Genomic DNA, 20,442 nt, shown 5'->3' with positions numbered 1-20,442 from the left:
TCTGCCTCCATTACAAGCAAAATTTTATAGTATCTAATCAAGCCAGAAGACTGTCTGTTTGGGAGGATTGGAGGTAATTTGTGAGAACCTTTGTGTTGTTGGTATGGAGCCAGTTCAATTCCGTGATTACTCGTACAAAAATTTAATGCATCTGGCAATCAGCCTCTCAACCACTGCTTCAGTGTGCAAAGGGAAGAGCTGAAGGGCAGCAGCTGAGTGAGTAGCCTGAAGGTGAAGGAGTCCCTGAGTGTATTTCCCTCCCACCTACTCCCTTAAAGGCAAGGATGGGAAGCTAAATCACCCAATCTGAAGTTTCTGGACTTGTAATGTCGACTACCAGGCATCGGAACAGGCTGCCAGCACTTTCAGAAATATGACTCGGAACATGGGAGATGATGTATTGCTCTGAGGAGCCAGATGCTATGGTTTCAGTGTTTAGCTATTATGCTATTTCTCTCTCTCTCTCTCTCTCTTTTTTTTTTTTTTTTTTTGGACTTTTTTTTTTACACTTTTTTTTATGATACTTTTCATTTCTGTGTTGTACTTGAAAATTTAGTGCATGTAACAGGAGCCTGGATTTTTCGAGTGGTCCTGTGGCATAGTTGTTTGCAACAAACTCACCCACTTGACAACCCAGTTTTTCTTCTATTTTTGTGGACCAGACAAAAAAAATCTGTGCCAAGAACATGTCTCATAAAGTTCTCAAGGTTTGCCTGGTATACTGTGCTTTTTCTAGCAATCTTTGGTCCATCCCTTTAAAGATTAAATGTATTACGAACTACTGTATAAAATGTTGTTAAACATGTAGTTCTCATTGTTTCTGGGGAAAAAATTCAGACACCTTTCATGAAATTAAGTATTTATGCTGTTATTGGTGATAGCAGATTTTTACCTCAAATTTGTTTTGGTACTGGTCTGTCATGGTTACACTGCTATAATGAAGTTTGAGGCTTAGAGTTCTAATTTCTTGTTTATTCCATCCAGAATAAAGAATAAGCCACTACGAATTAGCAAGCTGTAATTCCATGAGGCATTTTAGTGATGTTGTAAAACCAAGATGTTTTGCGTAATAAAATAACCCCAAGTCAGAGTCTTAGCCTTCTCATGCTTGGTTTGAATTTTGCAAGGCAGATAGCAAATAGTTAAGGTTGCATAACGTCGGAAGAGCTTCATTTCAGTGCCTAATACTTTTGCTAGATTTAAATGCTTTGGCTCCTGTTTCTCTTTGCTAGATTCTCCCTCCTTTTTATCCTTTGTTTTGTTCATAATTTGTCCATTTTCAGAGAATGAGCCAGAAAATAAGGGGTGTTTGTGCTTCTTGAAAAAAAGTATTTATAGCCGTCTCATGGGGATGACTTAAGGTGTCACCATGCTTTAAGGGAAAGATTTGAAACCAGGAACGATGTGGATTGAGTTTGAGAGCTACACCGCCTCCTGTCCCTGCAAAAAGCCGTCCGTATCATCGGCCACGTGCAAGAAGTCAGCCACTCCGTGCCTAACGGGGATGCGTTAGCGTTTGGGCGCTGAACTTTTGTCAAGGGTGTTTTGCCTGAGCCGAGGCAGCAGCCCTTCCCTCCCCGGAGGTGGCGTGACCTGGCGTCCCCGCGGACGGAGGGAGCGCTTGCCTCGCTGGACTCTCCCTCCTGGCCACTTCCAGCTCTTCAGGCTGCCGCCGAGGCCCACTCCCATCCGGAGCTGCTCAGGTACCTGCTGCCCCGGGGGCAGGAGAAGGGGTCTGATGCCAGCAGAGAGCGGGAGGAGGCAGTGGGGAGCCCTAGGAGGCGTTTGGGTTGGAACAGGGGTGGCCCAAAACCAGGCCAGAGACCAGAAAGGCAGAAGCAGCTCAGAGGGTGCAGGAACAAGAAAAGAGGACGAGGCAGCGGCTGAGAGGGGGCTTAGGATCAGGAAAGGAGGAGGGAGGCAGTTAGGGAAAGGAAAAGGAGAGCAGCTGGGGGAAAGGAATGGAAAATATTGGCAAAATGTGACTTTTTTTCCCCCCAATCTAGTGGTAGGATGATAAGTCTTGCAAATCAATTCTTGTTATTCAGAGAATTTAGCATCTAGATTTCCTAAAGAGATTTTAATAATCTGAGGAGATTAGGGAGGGAGGGAGACATGTTTTATAAATATACCTATTTTTAAAGCTTTTTTTTTTTTTAGTTTTAGGTTATTCTAATATATATCAATACATAATACAGGCTGCATGTTAATATTTAAGATTGCAAGTCCAAGCACTGAAAAGTCGGGAAGTGCTAGAAGAAAGCTTGCCATACGCATCTTGAATCAACTCTGCCTGATGTAGGTATATATTACAAAACAGGTCTCAAGTATGTGAGCGTATCCTCAGAAGTTAGTAATCCTCTCATCAGTAAGGCTGAACAGCTGTGAATGAAGGCAAGTTTTGACCTACCTGAACTGTGCTGCATATGTAAAGTTGTGAAGAAATTGCTTAACAGAAACTTCATTTGCAGACATGTTTGTTTTTGTTTAGGTCAATGTCTGCAAACTTTTGGGGGCTTCAAACAGTTTGTAGTTCACTTGTTATAAACAGTAGTCCAAATATTGTAGACATTTAATATCAAAATGTGAGGCATTTGTTTCAAAATGCTGAATACTTTGGGTTTTCGATTTAAAGTAACCTCTGTTTTTGTTTTGTTTTAAATTTAAATACTCAAACTTAGTGTTGAATTGATTTCTTTTGATTACTTCATGATGTAGTACTTAAAGGCCGACGTCCTGCATTACAAATGCTGTTATGTAAACTAAAAATTAAATCTGAAGAGTAAAGCAGTTAAATGCTCTTTTATCCAATCTTTGTTCTGTCTCTAAGACACAATCCAACCAACAGCATGGGGGATTTGTCCCAAGTCACTAAGGCACCAAATTTCATGGTGGTGATCAATTTAGAAAAAAAATTATACATTTCTTTATTTATTGCTTTACACCCTCTTTGGTTTGGTGGGTAGACACACTGCCTATCCACATCAGACTGAAAGCAGTATGATGAGCTCAGGGAATATTTCTGTTGATCGGTTAAGGAAAGCAGACTATGAGGTGGTGGTATTTGTTTATTATCTGTAGCAATCTGTTCTTACATATACTGTTTCTCTAGAAGACATTTAATGTGCAGGGGTTATTCAAAACCTAAATACTGGTGGATCTTCTCAAACAAGTTTGAAATCATGGAACATGTTTAAAATATAAGCTAGTCAGGCAGAGACAAGGTTTCCCTGGAGACTGGAGAAAAAGGTGAAATATATGCCTCCTAAGGCTGAGAGCTGCAAATTATAGCAGTCAGGCAACTTAATTACCAAGATGGCTAACCAACAAGTCTTTGGAAAGCCAAAGACGCCAGCGCCTGAGGAACTAAAGGGAAACGTGTGTGGACTTGCAATGATTCATGCAATTATTTGTAAAGAACTCCCCTGGTACTGGGTTTAGGGTAAATGTTTGTGCTGCCCACAGGGTAGCCTGCGACTGTGTCTGAGATAGAGAAATTACACTGCACGTGGAGATTCCAGAGAAACAAGTCTTGTTCTCTTAAAAAGTTTGTATGCAAATTTCACTTATTCTAGGCAAATAAAGATAAGATCCCCTTTTTAACAGTATGGCATACAGCCTAAGATGCCAGAAGGAATCTGTAGAAAGAAATATGCTGTGGTTTTATCAGTATACCTGAAGTGATGGATTTTTCTTCTTTAGAGTAAAAAAAAAAAAAAAAAAAAAAAAAAAAAGCAAAGAAGCACTCTGGTAACCATTTGATATGTTCATGTTAGAAAGGCTTAAAACTAAATTGTTAGTGCTATTTAAAGATTGTATTTGGATAATGGCTGTTCAAATGTATAACTCTGGAAATATTTTACAAACCAGCAGTGCATTTGTGAAGTCAGAGACTTAGAGCTGAGAAATAGCGTTAAGGTTTTTTTGTGCACCCTCAAATCTGCATATGCAATGTTGTAATTAACTGTTTGATTCTACTACCTGTCAAGTAATACCTTAATTCTCAGAAAGTCCTCTTGTAGCTGAATATGAATAAATATCACAATAAAGTATCTGGCCCTGAAATGAAAATAATAGATTTTTTTCAGTTTCCTATGATGTTCACCATTGGAAGACAACTTTTTCCAGTAAATGGTATCTTGAGTGTATAGTTGAACTCTTGGCTGCATTCATCTTGAACATCTTTAAATACAACAGTGTAGTCCTAGTACAGTTTTTATTTTTAATAGCGAAGGGAATGATTAAGGATAAGTCATGCGATGGCAATATATTTCCTTAAATCAGTGTTTCGGCTTTTTTCTCTTCCCAATGATTGTAGGAAACGTTCTTTTTGCTTCACTGTTTCTGAATGTATGCACTTTGTGCCACATCAAATGCTTGTTTTATTTAGCTTACAGTAATAGGACGTATCTTTATATAAAAAAGAATAGAAGAAGAATTAGAAAATGGGATGTTGCACTTACTCTGAGTAGTTCAGTATCTGGTCTAGTGGCCTTTCATTGCAAGGTAAAGGCAGGCTTGCAGAAAATCAGCTCTTTTCCTCGGGCGAGTATACTTTTGGTTAAAGTGCTGGCTTGAGTGCATACATCCAGAAACTTAGTGGCTAAATGACAGCATGCAGTCTTGTAGTTTTAACTGTTTCAAAAATCATTATCTGCACAGAATGGGCTGTATAAACAAAGCCCAGCTTCTGTGAGTCTCTTCGTGCTGTCTTTAGTTGAACGAGGTTGTTGCTATAGAGACTGACTGTCATTACTCATGATGTGTTTCTTTTTTTCTTTTGTGTGTATATTTAAGGCTGGAGAGGTGACTGTAATTATTTCTGCAAAAGGCAAGATCTCCTGCATAACACAAGCTGCAAAATTTTGCCCAGCAAACTCTGCAGTGGTGAAACAGTTGCTTACATCACTTGTATTGATCAAATTAAATTTATAGGTGGTCTGGAACAGTCTTCCAGAAGAAAATGTCCCAGGCATAAGTCTAAACGGTCTAATGTGTTCTGTGTAAAGGCACCAGAGACAGTGTAGCTACTTCAGTGTAGTGCCCAGCTTTGCTTCTCAGCCAAGCTAAGCTCTTGTGTTGGAGCCCAGCTTTGACAGCTCTCCCACTTCCAGTGCCAGAGTTAGCTGAGTCAGGAGGTGAGATCCACATGGCAATGAACTTACTCCTTAGGAAATGAGAAYGTTCTACTTCATTATTTAAAGAGCTGCAACTTGCAGAAATCTGAGCAGCCTCTATAGCCCATTACAGTCTGTTTGAATTTTACTCCRTGTTCCTTTGCACGGAGCACTAAATGTCTTAAGCTGTTGGTAGTTAAGAGCTAGTTCTTATTTTCCTCCCTATCCTCTCTTTTTGGATTTTGAACAGCCTTATTTTCACTCATTCTTTGGCAAGAGATTTGTGAAGATCTCACTAAAGCCAGTTGTCACTCAGTGCCTGCACAGAGCAGTTCCTTGAGAGTAAAACACYTCCAGTGTCAAGTCGCTTACTGTCTGTCTCTGCAAATGTTACATTCCTGTCTTTGACTATAAGATGAAAAGAGCCATTAAAACCATGGGCTAGGCTGAGGTTATCCTATTTCTCTTCTTGTGATGCACCTGCATTTATTGTCTCTCCTGAATGAGGTAGTTGAACAGAGTTTCTTTTGCAACACTATTTTCTTCATAGAAGAAGCAGAATGAAGCTGGTGATGATCTTTTTAAAGCAATTGTASAATGAGAGTCATGAATCCATTTAAGTTTGGGTGCAGTGATTTCGAATTTGAAGTGATTTAAAGGAGGGGAAGGAGAATCTTGGACAACGGAAATCTTCTGGGCTTCATTTTAAGTGGCATTTGATAGGAGTAGGAAGGGAGTATGTTGTCTTTCATATGACAGGCTAATAAACATCTCAACCCAATGAGAGATGCTGTACTGCTGATGGACATTCTGAGGAAAGATGATGATTGGGGTAATCACAAGATTAGTGAGCTTTYGAATCTGTCTTAATAGTACTTTATGGTCAGAAGTCATGCAGTGGGGAGAGCTGGATTKTCCAAGGTCTCATTTGCATGCTTGTATGAAGGGATGACATGAAGTAATTTAACTAGAAAAAAGGCTTTGAAGGTGACCAGTCGCATTTTTTGAATTTCTTTTCTTCTGTTTGCACTGTTCCTGTCACTTCATTTTCACAGTGTTTTGCCCTTCTTTAAAACATGTGCAACACCTTCTGGGGGAAAGAAACGGGAAGCATCCTAATATTTAGAGTGTCCCTGTGGTTRCCAGTTGTTACAGCAGAGAGAGGGAAATCATTAAAGCAGAAAAGCAAGCTGCTGAAATCTGTCTGTCTTCAATATAATCTCCAGAAACCAAATTAATTGCTGAATTTGCTCCTTATGGTAAAAAACAGTTCCAAAACCTCACCTGTCAAGGGCAGAGCTCAGCAGATTGAGATGTCAGTGGAGATAACAAGCACTGCTCTGCTTTTACAGAGGGCCTAGTCTGCACCTAAGTATGGTATGCCATATCCCCATATGGCAACAGGGATCACTCTGTTACTGCATGAAGGCATTAGTTACTGCAAGGGAAAAAAACATTCATGTCTTGCTGCCATGGCAAAAGAACCACTATTAAGAGCTCTGCATCTTAATCATGAAGTCACTGGAATGGTAGCCATTCACCGTGGTATACATGCTGTTAGGGCCTGTCAAATTAATGCAGATTGAACAAATTTGAGTAGATTTGAAAAAATAGCTAGAGAAAAATCTACATATGCACTGAATGCAGTAAGGATGTGATGGCTGTGTAAATTGGTGGGTTGGTAAGGGGAAAGCACTGTGACAATCTGAGCTTGTGGGAATCTCCTAAACTAAATAATAGATATAGATTCATTTTCATAGAATATTCATTTTATTCTRTGAATATTCATAGAATATTCATTTAATTTTAAAATATATATTGTATCAAAAGAGTGGTTCGAGGGGGCGGGGGGAAACAAAGATGATTATGTTCTCTTACTGCAATGCTGAAACTGAGATTGCTGTTGTTAAAAATGGTTGTATCTTGGGATCCAGTTGCTTAATGGAGAAAAATTCTGTATATCAGAGTATCCATTTTCCCCTTCTTTCTATCCCTCTGTGTTCATATTACTGTTCTTGAGTTGCTATTTGTATCTTTGTAGAACTTAAAGGCTGCAATATGCACTGATCACTATACCCTCTAAATGAGGATATCAAATAATGAATGTTCAAGTTGTCCCAAGTGATCTGACCTTGTGATGAGTCTGATATTGAAAGCAGTGATCTGTGCCTCATTCTCCATTTCCCAGTGGTGAATGAAAGCTCACTGACTTGGAAATACTTAGAGGAATTACTTCATAGTTTGGAACAAGCTCCACAGCTGAAGTCCAGAAAATTTACTTTTATCTAGTGAAATATACAGTTATTCACTCTCCTAACCTCTGAGGTAACCTTCATTGTATGGCTTTTCTAACAGTAAACTGTAAGAGAGGCTGGATGTGGACATACTTCTGGCATACCAATGGCAAAAACAGGGTCACAAGTTCTTCATTGCCAATTCTCTATCACAGAATGAATGARGTTGGAAGGGACCTCTGGAGATGATCTAATCCAACCCCCTGCTCAGACAAGGTCACCTACAGCACATAGCACAGGATTGTGTCCAGGCAGGTTTTGAATATCTCGAGAGAAGGAGACTCCACAACCTCTCTGGGCAACCTGTGCCAGTGCTTCGTCACTCTCACAGTAAAGATGTTCTTCCGTATATTCAGGCAGAACTTCCTGTGTTCAGTTTGTGCCCATTGCCTCTTGTCCTGTAGGTGGGCACTGTTGAAAAGAGTCCGGCCCCATCCTCTTGACACTCTTCCTTTAGGTATTTGTATACACTGATAAGATCCCCCCCTCAGTCTTCTCTTCCCCAGGCTGAAGAGGCCCAGCTCTCGCAGCCGTTCCTCATAGGGCAGGTGCTCCAGCCCTYAGATCATCTTTGTAGCCCTACGCTGGACTCTCTCTGGTAGCTCCCTGTCTCTCTTGTACTGGAGAGCCCAGAACTGGAYRCAGTACTTGAGATGAGGCCTCCCCAGGGCTGAGTAGAGGGGCAGGATCACCTCCCTCCACCTGCTGGCAACAGTCTTCCTAATGCAGCCCAGGTTGCCCTTGGCCTTCCTGACCACAAGGGCACATCACCCCTTCTTGAGTTTTGAAAAGCGCATGGCCTAAGACAGAAATGTTGCATAGCATGAAATGTCGAGAGGCTGGAAATTGGTTTGCTCTGTATAGCCTCAGGAGGTAGCATTTCAGCTTTTGTTTTGGTGATGGAGAAGAMAAGATTGCTTTTTCTGACTCTCATCTCCATCAGGTCAGACTTCCCAGCCTTCTGGTCATCTGCAACGTTACTGTGGACAGCACAGGTTCCCAACAAATAACAGGGTCCTTTTTTTCTCCTGGTCCTTTGTTATGCTGAGATTTTTGTTTTATATTGCATTATAATGACATAATATAGTTATCCAGATGAAATAATTTTTGTAAATACTTTCAAGTTCAGCTTTGTGCTTCTTTTACTGTCTCTAGGAGAACCTAAGCAGCATAAGATGTGTCCTTACAAAGGACTCARTTTGATCTGTTCTCTTGCAGTTGTTTAATATTTTAGGATGCAATGCTTTTTAAAGCCAATATAGCCAAAAGTAGTTTTTTTTTTACAGATGTGCATCTCCAGTAGAGCAGGTACACAATTTTAATCTAAAAATATGTCCCTTTTTTTGCAGTTACTTTTATCATCCAGTTTTATGTCTTGTCAGTCATTTCCAAAGAAACCTACTCATGCTTGTTTTTAGCATTTTACAATTTAATGGTGAATTAACTATGACAGTTTAAATTTTTCTTCTCTTTATCTTCCTAATCTAGAGGATGAAAAAACTATGGTAACTCCTGTATTATTCCATGAGTAGTAAATGCTGATGCTGATGAGAAATTTCACTTCTACTTAGCCAGGGCACCAGAGTTTTAAAATGCTAGTAACAGAGCATAGTATAGTGACTCTGCCAGATTTCTGAGATACGTGCTTGAGCAAAGAGCTGAAATGGTCACTGCAACTTGTTTGTTTTTAATGTATTTATATTTGAAAAACAAACACCTGTAATTTCCACAACGGTGGAAGCATGAAAAGAGGTATTTTAGCTTCAAGCTTCCAAGAATTTAAAATATTTGAATGCATGTAAAATTAATTCATAGGCCTGTTTATATGAGGGAGATGAACTTTGCTTTGCTGTCTTAAAGTGCAAGAATGAAATACAGATACTCTGTCACACTTGTGAGTCAAACCTTTAATTTGCAAATGGGCTTAATCCAAACAAGCAAAGAAGCTTAATCCAGGTAATACAAGTCTTCACAATTTAAAATATAAAAATAACAAATGAGTCTGTTGTCTGCAAGAACCTTTGATCTCACCCTGGTTCCCTTAACAAGAGAATCTGAGGGTTGGCAGCTAACCAAAATTAGGTACATCTTTTTATATTCTTTTAATTTGGAAGAATATATTTCAGTTTTGAACTACTGAAATGCACTAGATGTAAGCCTTTCTCAGAACTCACATTCGTCATGGTCTTAATGCCTCACTGCTGTAGTAATGGGCAGAACCTTGCAAATCTTAAATTTTTTTTTGTTCCCAAGTGTTGCTAAATAAAACACTTTGTCGCAGAAGGATTTGTGTATGGAGCGCTAATGGCATGACCAAACCCATTCTGTTAACAGTTTTCCAGAACATTCAGACTAAGAAGCCTGAGGATATTGGTTTGGAAATGTTTCATTTTTTCCCTGAAGCAGTGGGTTCGTTAGGGAAATCTCTCGAGCCTCTCTGTATGAACCCTTGAAAGCTGGACTTTAAGGAGGCTTGTTTTTTGGGTGGATGGAAGGGGGCTTGAAAGGAAGTGTGGAGGGTGGAGGTTTTCCATCCTGCTGCCCCCATGCATACCTGCGCGCCCTTCCCCAAAGCAGTACCTGAATACTGGCATGTGTACCAGTGTGCCTGTGGTACCTTGGTTCCCCCTTCCCCTAACACTCTCACAGCACTTGCACAAAATGCTTGTTACTGTCTCACAAGGCTCCCTTTCTCTCTACCAGAGTCCTCTGGTTCTCTCCATGTTCCTCCTGCAACCCATCACATCATCCTACAGTCCTCCTACTCCTATCCCCTTACTTCGCCATCCCGTTAGGCTGGAAAATCCCAACTCCTGAGCTTGCCCCCAGTATGACTGTGAGCGTCCCAGGCTGACCTGCTGTGGGAACCTTACTGGAGATGTAGTGAAGGTGCCTGTCCATAGTGGCAGAGAGCTGCAGTGGGATCTTAATGGGCTCTTGGCTCTGTCCTCAGTAGCCACCCGGAGAGCACCACTGGCTGTGGGGCAGTGCGTCTGCTGTGCAGGAAGGGCTCTGCAGCAAGGTTTTCCATGGACAAAGCTTTCTTCACACTGATGTTTGGGTAGGAGCAGGCTGCTAGCAGGCTATTTACTTGCTCTTTGGAGGTTGGCAGCAACCCACAAGCCACCCATTAAAATTTCATGTCCCTGCAGGAAGTAATGAGTTGTTCTTGTTGGGAAAGAGAGGAGGAGGAGATACTTCATGTGAATAAATGTGCTGATGCCTAGTTCTTACATATCTGCACTGTCAATCCAAGTGTCAGAGTAAACATCCTCAGATACAGCTGTTCTGAACTAAGCATAGAAATTCTAGTGTTTTTGTCTATGTATATAAGCGTTAGCAGTTGGATCTATCTCTGCTTGATCCATCTCTGTGCTGCTTAGCAGGGTGCTGTTGTAGCATGTGCTGGTTGAAAGTACATAATGATTTTCTTGCTGTCTTGCTATGAAGGATGTCATTGATAACTTGATGTACTTTGCATGAGTGCTTACAAAAGCAGAGCTAGCACTCGTTCTCAATGTAATCTTCCTACATTCAAAGCATTTTAAAAAAATAATTATTTATCTTAATAAGAAAGCATGTATAGGTGCTTACACTGTGAATAAATGAAAGCCAGGGGTAGTCTTGACTCAGTGCTCAGCTTGAGACATAGATGGTGGGAGAAGAAATGCAAGGTTTCTGTTCTGCCCAAACTTGGTCCAACTTCCAGTACAGTGCACCAATACTAGAAAATGTTGTCTCTAGCATTGTTGGGTTTTGGTTTGGGGCTATGAGGTTTTTGATTTTTGTTCAGATCCTAAATTTTTGAAGCAGAGTGAAGATAATTTTATCTGGACTGGGTCTGAAGGTTTTGACGTTGGACATCCAGCTGCCTGTTTTTACTTTTTCTATGTATCACTTGAGCCACATCTATCTTGTTAATTTTGGGGCCACTTATAGGGATTTCAGATCTCTGTTACTAGAAGGAGCTCTGTCTTTTGTTCCCGAGTTCTCAGTTTTAACATGCAAGTAGAAGATTACTATGGATCACAAGTGTGGAATGAATGCAGTGCTTGACTCCAGTGCAGTGAACAGCATTAAAATATTAGTGTTTTTTTTTCTACTAAGCATATTTGTGGACACTGTTGATAATACAAAGACTAGGAAATGCTAAAGACACCCAAGATGTATTTTACTGGAAATAAGGTGAGTAGCATTTACATGTGTATACATTGCCAAGATCTTATTCACAAACAGCACACGTAAGAAAGGGATGAGCAACAGGGAAGTTGTTTTCATTTGTGTTGGACTTTGTTTCTTCTCTTGTTCCCCACTTGCAACCCCTGCATTAGTAGGATAAACGCTCCAGTTCTGTCATTAGACAGCATTTCATTTCCAAACTTAATCTTTAGTCTTAAAATTCAGCATTTTTGCTTTAGAGCAGAACAGGTTACTTGTTGAATGCTCAGGCTTTTATTCCAAGGCAATTGTTCAGGAGTTAGGTGTCAGTGTGGTTCTGCATTTAAGCTAATAAACTTTGTCAGCCTTGACTTGTGTGTACTTTTACTACCACCATCCCCTTCAAAGTGCAGCAATACCTCTGACTTGATTTACACACTAGCCAGTGGCTGTTCCCAGGGGCTAGATAAAACTTCTTTGAGCAGCCTTGTTTGATCCTTCTTGCTTGTGCTATCATAAGAGTTCTGCTGTCTCCTTAATTCTGGTTAGTTTAAGCTATGGGCTTGAACTTGTACTTACATTGTACATATCAAGCATAAGATACTATATAAAATAAGCGCTATTTCTGAACTAAATGATTTCTTTTAAGAGGGTTGGCTTTTTGAAAGGGAAGTAATTGGAGGCAGCAGAATCGGATGCTAAGGAATAAAGATTGTATTGCAGTTCTTTATTAACTATTCTAAATTTCCCAGTTTAGTACTGGGTTTCCTGTGATGCACATTGACAACACTTTTTGACTGAGGTATTAGTTTGTTCCACTTCAGATGCCTTTGCCTCTGTCTCTCCCCACCTTGCAGTCGTGGACAGTTAAGAGCTCTTTAGTCTGATTAGGGAATTAGCAAGTGGCAGGGACAGAATAACTAGGGTTTTTTTCTTTAGTCTTTCCTTCATTTAGCTATTTTTTTTCTCTTGGCTGTTACATTTGTGACTGTTCCTGCCTCACTTATATTCGTGGAATTAGAGTAAGAAAGTGGAAGGCTGTGTTTCCTCTCCAATGCTCAATGCATCTTTGGGCAAGCTGCCTATCTGAAGTGTCAGACGTGCATTGCTGTGTGCATGCCGCAGGCTGGCCCGCACATGTGCTCTCTTGCATTCTCGTAGCCCTGGTGTGGGTCCCCTTTTCAGGTGCTAACTAGGGTGCAGTTCTGGGATGGGAACTGGGCTTGTCCCCAGCCTGAGCTGGGACTGGGTACATGGTTTTCTGCCTTGCCAGGGCACCTTCTTAGGGGCCTACTTCTCAGTCAGGGCTTCCCTCTCGATCATGGAATCTCACTTGCGCTTTCAGGCCACTGTCCTTTGAACAGAGCTTACCTAGTAGTCAACAAAGCTCTAATTTCTTAAAAGCCTGTACTTTTCTTCCTCTTTCAAAACCTCCTATGAGTCTTTTTTTTTTCCAGCTATCCATCTTTTTAGRATCAGATTTCTCTTTGCTCTTGTTTCCTTTGCCACTGTTAGCAGTTCCTACTTCTGTTCACATAGTCCTCCTTTGGAGAAATTGGAGAAATCTGGTTTCTTTATCTCAGGAGGAGCACCTTAGAGCAATGTCTCTAATAATCTTTCAGACTGTCTAAGAGACATTGATCACTGAACAGCTTTTTGGTAGTTTTTCCTGTGCTATAATTTYCCCCCCTTTTTGGAATGTAGATCTTGTTTCCTACAGATACTTGGGACAATGAATTTTAGCCATAGAGGGAGGTGACTGTCTTTAAAATCATCTGGTAGATTTGCAATTTTGGCATGTCTAGGGTTTTATTGCTTAGTTAAGTTTATCTTTACATGTTTGCAATTGAGCATTTCATACAGCCTCATATRTAGCTATGATTAGAGGAAGAGCATGTGATGAAAGGAGGAAGGGATAAATTCCTGCAACCTGTAGGACAGAAGTAGTTCATTTATTTAAGGAATCCGTATTTTTGGCAGCTGGGACAGATTATTCCACAAGTTTGAAGCAGCTTTGTCAAAGCTCATTCTTGTAACAAATCCATGTACCACTAACCTGTAGTGAGCTGTGGCAGATTTTTACATCAGTGACTTTGGATGAGATGCTAAATAATGTTGAGCATAAAGGTGTAGTCGTATAGTCATAGTGCTGTTGCATTAGTCCATAACAGTAATAAATTCAGAGCATTTGTTGTACCAGGGCAATGCTCTTTCACCATCATTTGCTGCTCAACCTCTGCTTAGCAGAAATAGTTGAAGTTGTATAATCTTCAGCTCAATTTTTTTTTTTTCATTTTTAAAATACCTTGGTGATGAGGGGATTTGCAGCTTAGAAACAAAATGAGGATTAGGTTCTGCCTGTTCTTCAGTTCATGGGTGACTTCTATGCAGTCCCCATTGAAATCCATGCACTGGACAGGTAGCTCAAGTTCTGTATCTTTAAGCCCTTGTAGGCCATACTTAGACAAAGCGTTTCATTGGACTTTCTAGTCTGACAGTCTTGTCCAAGAGGACAGACATTAGATGATACCTCACTTGGAGAGGGAGGCTCAAGGAGAAAATGTAATAACAGAGCAGTGTGTCCTGGTTCAGAGAGCCTATTTGGAGTTGGCTCTTGGAAGCCCATTCCTGAGGGCGGTAGGRTGATCTGGTGCTCCGTGGCCTTCCTCAGCAAAGGTCAGGTTGGGGTGTTCACCCCTATGACTTCCCTGTTTGAATTGGGAAGGGAGGCAGTGATGCCGTTGTGGCTTCTTGTGCAGCTTTGGTCAAGTCGTCTAGCATTTGAGCTCCACTTAGCTAGCAAGGGCCCCTCTGCAGCACCTGGGAGCGTTGGGAGGTTAAGTGTGCTGGTGATGAAACTTTGCATGTGGCTGTGTGCTCTGGAGAGAGGAGGAGCAAAGCAAGCATCAGAAACTGCAGACATCAGAAGCACCAGGAAAACCAAACATTAGGAAATACCTGATGAGAGGGAGTAAAGAAGTAAAGATGACAGAGCCAGACTCTTCTCAGTGACGCCCAGTGACAGAGCAAGAAGTATTGGGCATAAACTGAAATACAGGCAATTCCATTCAAATATAAGAAAAACTTTTCACTGTGAAGGTGTTCAAGCATTGGAGAATGTTGCCCAGAGAGGTAGAGGAGTCTCCATCCCTGGAGATACCTGCAGGTGATGCAGAGATACCTGAGTGACCCTGCTGTGGGCAGAAGGTTGGACCAGGAGGTCTCCAGAGGCCCCTTCGCACCTCAGCCACTCTGGATTCTGAGATTGATTCTATGGTTGTTTCCCCCTAAATCTGTCTGATTACTCCCTCTCTCTTCAGTCTTTTAAGTTTCCAGAATGCTTCACAAAAATAATCCTATTATGTCTAACACTTCTTTATGTAGCTTTATTCTCTCCTTGTAGAGAGAAGTCATAATGGCTCAAGATAAGCAGCAGAGCAAGTATTAGGTAGTTGAATGATATCTCCCTTGRCCTGTGTTAGGTTGTTGGGCCTTGCTGGAAACAATGTCATCAACGTTTAGATTTGGGTTTTAGATGTTTTATTGTCTGATTAATCCATTTGTGACTTAAAGCAAGTGGTATTCTGTGTGGGAGCACACCTACAGTGTCTCCTTAATGCTTGTGCCAATTCTTATTCAGTATCTAGCGTCATTAAAATTCACGGTTGTGCTATTTTGCTTACTTCTCCATCACTTGTGGCAGTCACGTGAGTATGTTCCGAAACTACATCACAAAATATTCCAAGGAAGTGTCACAGAGTAGTAAGCATGAAAAAAAATATTATTCTGTATACCTAGGCTCCATTACAAGTATAGTATCTGGATGCCATCACATTTAAACCATTGAATTGAAATTAATGAAGTATTACATAATCCCTTGTTGCAATACCTGAATAAAATTATACACATGCAGAGATATGCAAAGAAACGTGTGCTGAAGCTATTAGAACCTCAGTACTCTCAGTGTCTCTTTCCCACCCCCAAGTTAAGGTGGGAATTTCTTTGTAAGATATAATAAATTTAGATGCACTTATTCAGATAAATAAAACACCTTTTTTAGGTTTAGTACCATTAATTTAGAACAGCGAAGGGAAATATACTGTTTCTGATAATGGTAGATCCTACCAAGACCAGAGGTGCAAGTGTTTATTGCTGCTCAGATAAATAGTCATATTTTACTGAAAATCAGTGCATTTACTCATGAGTAGAGCTAATGCTTTGTGTGAGGCCTTTAAAACAGAAAAATATTATAACTTTCTGTTGGGTTGTCTTTAAGTAATACCAATTCTTATTCTGCATTTAAATCATAATTTGTTAGCTCTTACAGTGGTTATTTCTGTTGATTACAGGAAATTTAATATGATTAACGCAGTTAGTTAAAATTTTCCATGTGATTTTTTGGTGAAAAGATAGGATTTTTTTAATGCTGATCTCAGCAAAACATTGTTCTTGAACACTGAATATTTGATGGAGTTATTTTTCCTTTCCCTACCCGCCTCTCTTTGCTGCCCCCGCCACCTACTTCTCCCCAATTGCTACCTTTTATCCTTCATGTTCATCCTGAAACCCTCCTGAAGAAGGAGATGATGGAGAAGCAAGGAATGTTGTCAGGCCAAGTATGGAATAAACTCACTGAGGTACTAAGGCCTGAGTGTGCAATATAAAAGCTGGCAAGTGTAGGAAACCCCTCACTTTTGTTTGTTTYCTAAAGCAGGCCTGATCCAGTAATGTCTGTTCTGCTTTTAAAACAAAAGTAATTCTACCAACTTCAATTTCTAGTGAGATTTTCAGTTAAGTGAATAAGGGCTTTTTTCTTCCTCTGAATCTTATTTCTTTCATGCTTGTTTCCAGCTCCATTCAAGGTSCTTATGGAGGGTTTGCAGAGTTGTTAGTCTATCTTTTCAGCCCTTTGGCAGCCCTTCTCACGGGCCTACGAAACCAACCRTCCATCTTCCTGGCTCACCTCCTGCCAGAAGGGACCCCCACACTCCTCGTCCTTATCAAAACAACAAGCCTACTTATCCRACCACTAGCCCTAGGCGTCCGACAGCAAACCTCACAGCCAGTCACCTTCTAATTCGACTCATCTCCACTACCACCATAGCCCTACTGCCCATCCTGTCCACCATCTCCATCCTACCAGCATCCATTCTACTCCTTCTGACAATCCTAGAAGTAGCAGTAGCCATAATTCAAGCTTATGTATTTGTACTCTTACTGAGCTTATATTTACAAGAAAACATGTAATGGCACACCAAGCACACTCTTACCATTTACTAGCTCAGCCCATGACCCATTTTCGGCACTACTGCTGCCTTACTAACAATATCTGGATTGATCGTGTGATTCCACTATAACTCAACACACTTACTAGCCCTAGTAAGTTGTCCCAGACTGTAATGCCCTAGAATCAAACTCTTCTATAGGTRAGCTGTGAGACACAAAGACAAATCATAAACTGAGGAAAGTCATGGCATTTAATTTCCTGGTTTGGCTTTCAGTTAGGTAGATGTTGAGCTTCTGATTTGAAGTACCATAATGAATCTTCTGGTTTTCCTTTATGAAGGATCATTGAAAGGGTGTTCAGAGCCCCAAATATCTCTTTCTTGATTGATGGACCTGATTTTAAAAAAAAAGAAATTTTGGAAATAGTGGAAATCTTTCATCTTGTGGGATTTCATTCATGTTATAAGTTGTACTCTTTGTCAGTTCTTGATAATAGATGCATTAGTAATTTGTAAAGAATCTGTAAAGATGTCATTAGTATCTTGTATCATACTTTTAGAAATCTAGGATTGACAGTACAGTTTTCTAACTGCTGCATTGCAACGAGTTGCTTAAATGTCTGTGTCTTTCAAGTTGCTTTGCAGTAACATTCTATTGTTCCTACTAATTGCTGTTATCAGTGTGATAAATCCTTCTTCACAAGGAAATAAAGAAAAGGTTTAAAGGATGATGTTTGGAAGTAGCAGCTGCTAGAGCATCACTGAGAAGTAAAGAAAAGAGGAAAAATTACTTGCAAACAGTATAGCATGAAAAAAAATGAGACCAATATTGTTTAAAGGATATTTTACTACATTTCTTTCCTCAGCTTGAGCAGTGAACTTGTACTGTAGCTTCACTTATATTGTGGCTTAATACAAAGTAGTATTTTAGCACAGTCTTGTTTTAATGAGAATATGGCAATGTCAATTGCAGCATAATGATTGTTCAACTGTTGTCCAGTAATGTGGTTAACTAAATCCTTTTTCTTTCATATTTTAGCATCTGAAGGTTCTCAAGACAAGAAACTTGCTTCAGGACAAAGCGCTCACAATGCTGGAGCTAAACCAGGTATGTCATTACATGTGCTTCAGAGCATAGTGCTGTATGCTTCAATGGTATGTGCAAAAACAGCTGTCTTCCTAGGAACCTCTTCTTAAGAATATTTTATGCTCTTACACTTCTCTTACTGTTTCAGTCAAAACTAATACCAGTGACTGTTCATATGGGCTTATGCTGGAGCCTGTGATTATTCACAGAAGAACAAAACTGAAAATATCTATTTTAGTGCAGTTTGGGAATGAGAGTTGAGGACAGAGATAGAGATAGAGAAGCTACTGTACCTGCCTCTGTGCTTGCACCAGAATTATCTACAGTAAATGGGGCTTTATAGCTTTGTATAATGTGCATCTCTTGAGATACCTCTTCACTTACCACAAAGAACACTGTATTCTGTTATATGCTCTGCAGTAAGCAGATGTTTGTCATTACTGTACTGTCCCTGATTGTTACACTATGTGGATTTAAGTCACTGTTCCCATTAATGCTGCACTTACAGTTAAAAGCCCATGTACTAAGACGCTGATATGTAATCTTTAATGCCACCAGTCTGTTACGGTTTGATGCTTAGGCCAAGTTCCAGAAGAACAATTAGGTATCTGAATTCTGCCTGTGTTGTACTTTAGGTACCCAAGACTGAAAGGTGTAGTTAATAATGGTGAGGATTGGGCAAACTATAAGCACTCCTGTTTCAACTGCTTGACAGCTTGGCAGCTCAGTGACTGCTCTTTATTGCTCTGTCTCTGAGCTGCCTCAGGCCTGTGTTTACAGAGAGGAACACAGCAAACATGGTGCTGTGTTCAGGCCACATCCAGTATGTGCTGTCTGACAGTGCTCGGTCCAGGACAAAGCACAGCATTCACAGCTGCTTTCAGTCAGAAAAGCAAGGGAAAGAGGAAGAGTGAGTGGAGTTAATGTTATCTTTTATTCTCCCCTCCAAAAACCATAATTTTGCAGTTGGACAATGTTCAATATCCATTATTATTATTAATGTTCAATATCCAGTATTATCCTGCAGTAGTTTAATCCCAGTCTTTCATCTCCCAAGAGGGTATCCTAGCTGCTCCTCCACTCCCTTCAAGCTGTGCTGGTGTGTAGAAAGGAATGCAAAATCCCTGGGGCTGCAGAGAGGGCCTGCAGCCTGCTGCTGAGAGCCACTATATTAAAGAGAGAAATCCTGGGAGCTGGTTCCTGTTCTTACACTGTGTGAGAGCAGTGTCAAACAGTGTTTGGGTTAAAAAACAGAGACTGCTTGCAGCAGGGTGACAGCCATCATAAACAATGTCGTTGTTGCCTAGAAGGTGTTTACAGGCTGAACAGATACTAGGAGTCCAAGAGATAAACATAAGCAATTTTGAATGTGTGAGAATGTGAATGGAGCTAGACAGAGGGAAGAGGGTTTTCGAGACTGCAGAATGCATCTTTTCAATTGCTGCTATGGCAGGTGCGGCTAATAGTTCCCTGACCTATAGAAACCGGCCATATGTAATAATCAAATATGACAATTAGTAATTTAGCAAAATAACCTAATTTCTACAAGTATTGACTGTGTGTAAGAGTTCACTGACTATTAATTATATAGAAGATCTGAAAAGCATGCATTTTACTCTTGTTAACATAATTAGGGACAAAAAAAATTGACRTTTCAGTGCTGAATTTCTGTAAAGCAGTACTTACAGCTTCTAAGCTCTTTCAATAGACTGGTAAATTCTTTAAGAATAATTTTGGCCTCATAATAAGCCCTGTAAGTTTATGAAAAACGCTTTTCATATATATTTTAGATGTTTAATTTCCAGCCATAAGTAAGTACAAAATATATTTCTCCTTTTTAGAAGGATAGTTTAAGAATTARTCTGTAAACCTCCCATTTGGGCATAGTATTTAGCATAAATAACATAAATAGTTATTTTTGTCTAATGAAATAGGTTACTGAGTGTTGAAATGCATCATAGCATAACCAGGCTGCAACTTCGACAGCCACACATTGGTCTTCCCGGAGTATCCTGTGTAAGGTTTTGCACATGCCCAGCTATCAGCTGTGGCTGTAAGACCTGGGATCCTTTCGGGATCTGTCACAAATGACGTGCCTCCAATCTTCTTGTCTATCAACCTAAAGCTATTGCATGATGATGGGGATAAGCAAGGGAGAGTGCTTTGCATGTTTGCCCTGGTATTCTTAAAATGCCAGCTCCCAAGATACTCGACTGATGGGATGGTAATGGGCAGAGAGACATGAGAAACYGGGGAGCAGGCCTAGTGAATTTTCTTGTTCTAACCGAGTTTGAAACTGCCTACTCRGTGTGTCAGCAGGTTAGCTGGGGTCAGAATGCAAACATTAGTGGTTAGGTTTGTCGCCAAACCATGAAGGGTCMGTTACTAGCCCTAGAAAAGATATTGTAATTAACGGCATCAGATTTGCTTCAATAACCTTGTAAGTACCAGCTACCAGTGGAGCAAAAGCAGTGGGATGGTGGGTGTGCTGCAAAGGTGTTATCCCCATCCTTGTGCCAATATTTACTTTGCACCCCTCAAGTCTTAGCATGGGAAGTGGT

At 40.4% G+C, this 20,442-nt stretch overlaps 1 protein-coding gene across 3 annotated transcripts in view; it reads left to right on the top strand.

Moving 5' to 3' along the window:
- Nucleotides 1-20,442, top strand: part of MAP7 (microtubule associated protein 7) — a 123,901-nt gene that overhangs the window by 49,745 nt on the left and 53,714 nt on the right. For all 3 annotated transcript variants that reach the window (XM_085311273.1, XM_085311272.1, XM_085311271.1), the window contains exon 2: nucleotides 17,834-17,902. In XM_085311273.1, coding sequence (XP_085167399.1) covers nucleotides 17,834-17,902 — 69 coding nt within the window. The remainder of the gene's footprint in view (nucleotides 1-17,833; nucleotides 17,903-20,442) is intronic.

This window comes from Rhea americana, unplaced genomic scaffold, assembly GCF_003343005.1.
Source record: "Rhea americana isolate MKP2758 unplaced genomic scaffold, rheAme1 scaffold_337, whole genome shotgun sequence".
Lineage (NCBI taxonomy): Eukaryota > Metazoa > Chordata > Aves > Rheiformes > Rheidae > Rhea > Rhea americana.
The sequence above is the reverse complement of the archived record's forward strand: the minus strand, read 5'-3'. Positions and strand labels throughout refer to the sequence as shown.